The sequence below is a fragment of the Notamacropus eugenii genome, chromosome Y, assembly GCF_028372415.1.
Source record: "Notamacropus eugenii isolate mMacEug1 chromosome Y, mMacEug1.pri_v2, whole genome shotgun sequence".
NCBI lineage: Eukaryota > Metazoa > Chordata > Mammalia > Diprotodontia > Macropodidae > Notamacropus > Notamacropus eugenii.
In genome coordinates this window covers 4198259-4202991 of record NC_092880.1, presented here as the reverse complement: position 1 = coordinate 4202991, position 4733 = coordinate 4198259, and the positions used below count along the sequence as shown (strand labels likewise).

Here is a 4733-nt window from a genome sequence, read left to right as displayed (position 1 = left end):
TATATAAATCACTAATATTTCTACCAAAATATCATCAATACCTATACATATTTTTGGAACCAATGCTCTCTCACTTTCTACAAACATATACAGATATGCATACACACACATATATACATATAAACAAATAGAAATGAATATAGCTGTAGCGTTGAAATAGATACCAATTAATATAAGCTATAGATAAGTGTATTATATTTTATGATAGGATTTTCATAGACATGTATAGATCTAAAATTTCATATGATACATAAAATCACATTGTGTATACACATGGGTGAAGATATGTAGGTGTATATATCTTTATGTGTGTATAGATATATACACATGTGTGTATGTATGTATGTATGTATATACATATTCAGGGTTTACATGGTTAAGAGAAAGGCAGTGATTTCACTTTCCCTAATTTAAAGAAAAATTGAACTACCTTTCCAGAAATAATAACTTATTGATTTTATTATGCTTTACATTTCACCTGTAGGGGTCCATCTGCTATTCCAGACAAAGAATATTTCTCTTTCAGTCTCTACACTTTTTTCACCAACTATTCTAAATGTGTCCTTGAAAATACATGCATAATAAAAAAACACAGATACCATAATCCTCGGTTTGGGAAGGAGTGTTATAAGTAATTGATATAATTTTCTTGGCAAGATTAAAGTCCGGTAAGTAAAAATTATTATCAATAAGTAATCATTGAATAAGTGTTTCCTTGGGATGGTGGCATAGGTAAAAAATTAGATAGATTGATAGATACGTGTATAGATAGATAGATAGATAGATAGATAGATAGATAGATAGATAGATATAGATATAGAGTGTATATCTGTATATATATGTACATATATATGTGTATGTATGTTTGTGTGTGTATATATATACACATACACGTATATATAGTGACATAGATAAAGATACATGTGAGGTAGACTCAGTCCCAACTACGTTTATTATTTAGCCTAGGAGAAAAAGCATTTACACAAAGAGGTACACAAGGAATATAAGCAAACTTATGGGTGGCACTAGCAATTGGGGGAATCAAGAAGGATTTCATTTTGAAGGTTATACTTAAGCTAAGACTTGAAATCGAGTAGGGATTTAAAAGCAAAAAAAATTTGAGAAAGAATTATATTATAAATATGAAGGACAGCCATTGTAAATTTGGGGAAATGAGAGATGAGTTGTAGTTCATAAAAATGGAATTTTTTAAGAACTATGAGAGCAAAACATAGGAAGACAGAATCCATGAATTTAAGTGAGCCAATTAGGTACTAGTTGTTTTATTGCTGCAATGACATTTTTGTTCCTGAGGCTGTATATCATGGGATTAAAGAGAGGGGTTACAATGGTATAGAAAAGGGCAAGTACTTTGTCTACTCCTGGTGAATGATTTGACTTGGGTCTCAAATATGTAATAATACTAGATCCATAGAATAAACCCACAACTATAAGGTGAGAGGAACAAGTGGAAAAGGCTTTGTGTCTCCCCATGGCAGATGGTAGCTTCAGGATGGTCTTCATGATTTTGATGTAGGACCAGAATATCAACAGGGAAGGAACTGTAATAAAGATTGTAGCGCCAGCATAGACTGATAGCTCATTTAAAGAGGTATCCCCACAGGCCAGTTTCAGTAATGGGGGAATATCACAAAAAGCATAGTTGAGTTTATTAGACCCACAGAAAGACAAAGAGAATAGCTGGCATGTTTGTGCTATCTGAATTGGAATTCCAATTATCCAGGCACCAGTAACCAGCTCAAGACACTTTTTGTGGTTCATGATGACATGATAGTAGAGTGGCTTACAGATAGCCACATACCTATCGTAGGCCATCACAGCTAGGAAGAAACACTCACTGCCTCCTAGACTAAGGAGGATAGCAAGTTGTACACCACAAGCTAGTAAAGAAATCTGTTTCTTCTGGGTCCAAAGATCTGACAGCATTCTTGGGATAGTCACTGATGTGTAGCAGATTTCCAAGAAAGAAAAGTTTCTGAGGAAAAAGTACATGGGGGTTTGGAGAGCAGCAGTAACTTTGGTAATGACAATGATGAGGCCATTTCCTACCAGGATAATTGTGTAGATGATTAAGAAAATCCCAAAGAGGACCCCTTGTAGACTGGGAAGGTCAGAAAATCCCACGAGAATGAATTCCACCACTGTGCTGAAATTTTTTTCTGCCATTTCTCTCGCTATTCCAATGAGATAATTAGTAAAGCCATGTTAAGCAAATAATGATACTTCTCTCTGTACCACTGTGTGTTCCTATAAAATGATTATTTTGATTTGGCCTAGAGATATGTGATGAACTCTCTTTGACTTTGCATATTATATGATTTCAAATTCATTTTAACTTTATTATCCATAGAACCACAAAACCACAACATTTCAGAGTCATGAGGGATATCACAGTCATCTCATTCAATACATACAAGGAAAACAGTCCCAATTACAACTCAACAAACAATCATCAATTGTAAATTGTATTTGTAGACTTTCATTGAGGAAATTATCTACATACTGAGATAATCATTACACTTTTATGTATCTAATTGTTAAGAGCTCTCTCTCTCTTTCTCTCTCTCTGTCTCTGTCTCTCTGTCTCTGTCTCTCTCTTTCTCTCTGTCTCTCTCTCTCTCCCCTCTGATTTTCTTTTTCACTTTAGCATTAATTCTAAATTTTAATTTTAACAACTTTTTTTTTTTAAATCTTACCTCGCAAGTAGCCTTTTGGGTCTAATCACTGTCCCACTATGACTTTAAGTCATGTTGACGAAATATGAATTATCAAAGGGTTAAAAATAGCTTCCTAGTGCAGTCTACAGGACATCTCATGCTGCACTGACATTGCACCAATGAATTAATGACAATTTGTTAAGTGCCTCCTGCATGTCAGACATTGCATTTGATGTTCTACACATAAAGTCAATTTAAAACAGTACCTGCCTTTGAGTAAAGACAATGTATATGCATTGTAGGAGTGGAGTGAAAAGACAGATCATTTGGATCTCCTGCCATGACCAAAAAAACCCCCAACTTTTTCATCAATCAGTTTTAACTAAGATGAATTTAGATTTTGTTCAATGGCCGAACTCAAAAAGTGCTCATTGATGACTTCATATAATATATTTCTGGCTTTGCTATTCTCCCACTCAGTATACCTTAGTGTCTCCCAATTACCTTTAGAATCAAATATAATATGTTTCATATTTAAAGTCTTTCATTACTTGGCCTAATCCTATCTTTTCACTCTTTTTACATAATTCATACGGTTCAAGAAAATTATTTTCTTACTTTCTATTCTACCTTCACTCTCTCTCCCCTCATGGCTTCCCCACCTCCCCACTCCTATGCATGGAATGCTTTCACTCCTTACCTCTGCTTCATGGAATCTCTAGTTTACTTTGACGTCCTTTCATTCCTCCAGTCCAGAGAAAGTTCTCCCTTTTCTGAATTTTTATAGCATATGCATACAGTAATTTGTCATTGAGTCTATGTTGACTTGTAGACTGTTATTTTTTAAAACTTTAATACGTTTGTCTCCTATTTTGCTAAACGTTCTTAAGGTGAAGAATCATCTCATATTTCTTTGTCTACTTGGGATCGTATCATGGATAGATTCAGTGAAGTATTAGTAAACAGAATTGTTTTAAAGACATGATTTAAATAGTTCAATGGTGAGACTTTCAATACTAACAAATGAGTCTCTTGCTCCACTCCCAATTCAGAACAATTTAAATATAGCTCCTTGCTATGGGTTAAGAGATTATCCTTGAAATGACTCTGAGAGGGTTAATATAATCGGTTATTGAAAATCAGTAGCACTCCAACTAAAGAAACAACTAAACAAACTAAGGAAACAAACATAAAGAGAATGTGTTCCTCAGTCTCTTACATGAAAACAGTCTAAGTTTGAAAAAGGGAATGTGTCTTATTAAATGTACAGGAAATTTAATATGAATTCAAAATCCTTTGCATGGATCTACTTTAAAATATTTTCATTTTCATCAAAGTAAAGATGATTGAAATAATGCTTTTCTTTAATATGTTGCATACAATATTTGTATACTGTAGGGCTGCAATTAAAATGAAAATTATACCCATAATATTTTAAAATGCTTTTTAACCATGCTGTTAATTATTTAAAAATATATATATTCCAGAGTGTACCCTCTGTACTGTGAAAACATATGTTCTTTTTGTGGTCATGGAATGCCTGCCATTGTTGTGAAGGTGCCGCGTGCTCTTTCTTGAACTTGGTCCTAGTAGTATCATAGGATACAAAGACAGCTACGAGATTAGACTTCTAAACAACAAAAGCAAAATATCTTGATTAATATGAACTGTTGGGATGATAAAATACTCCATATTGACCTTGCTAAGATGGAAGGAAATCATATTCACGCACTTCGTTTTTATCACAAATGATGAAAATAAAATACTCATATACTATTAGCTGATATGTATATTTCCATTTGAGGTATGGAAAATAAAAGCTTTACATATAGTGTCTTGTTTGAATCTCAAGAAAGCCTTGGAGGTACAAAATATAGTTATCTTTTTTCTTCATTTTTTGGATAAGAAAACTGAGGCTAAAATTAAGTGAAATGTCCAAGATCACATAGTTAGAAAATCTGAGAGTGGCAAGTCAGAACCAGTTTTTTCTTTAGTAGCGATTCAACGTTACTCTTCCCTCTATCTTAGACTACCTCTCCGTTAAGCTTTAAAATA

The 4733-nt window shown here is 33.5% G+C and overlaps 1 protein-coding gene across 1 annotated transcript; it reads right to left on the bottom strand.

Annotated features, from left to right (window-relative positions):
* Positions 1-1254: 1254 nt before the first annotated feature.
* Positions 1255-4477, bottom strand: LOC140516559 (olfactory receptor 10AG1-like). Its single transcript, XM_072627502.1, has 2 exons — positions 4453-4477; positions 1255-2195 (listed from the first exon to the last, which is right to left on the bottom strand). Exons 1-2 carry the CDS (start codon positions 4475-4477, stop codon positions 1255-1257), a joined length of 966 nt encoding a protein of 321 aa, XP_072483603.1.
* Between the last annotated feature and the right edge of the window lie 256 nt (positions 4478-4733).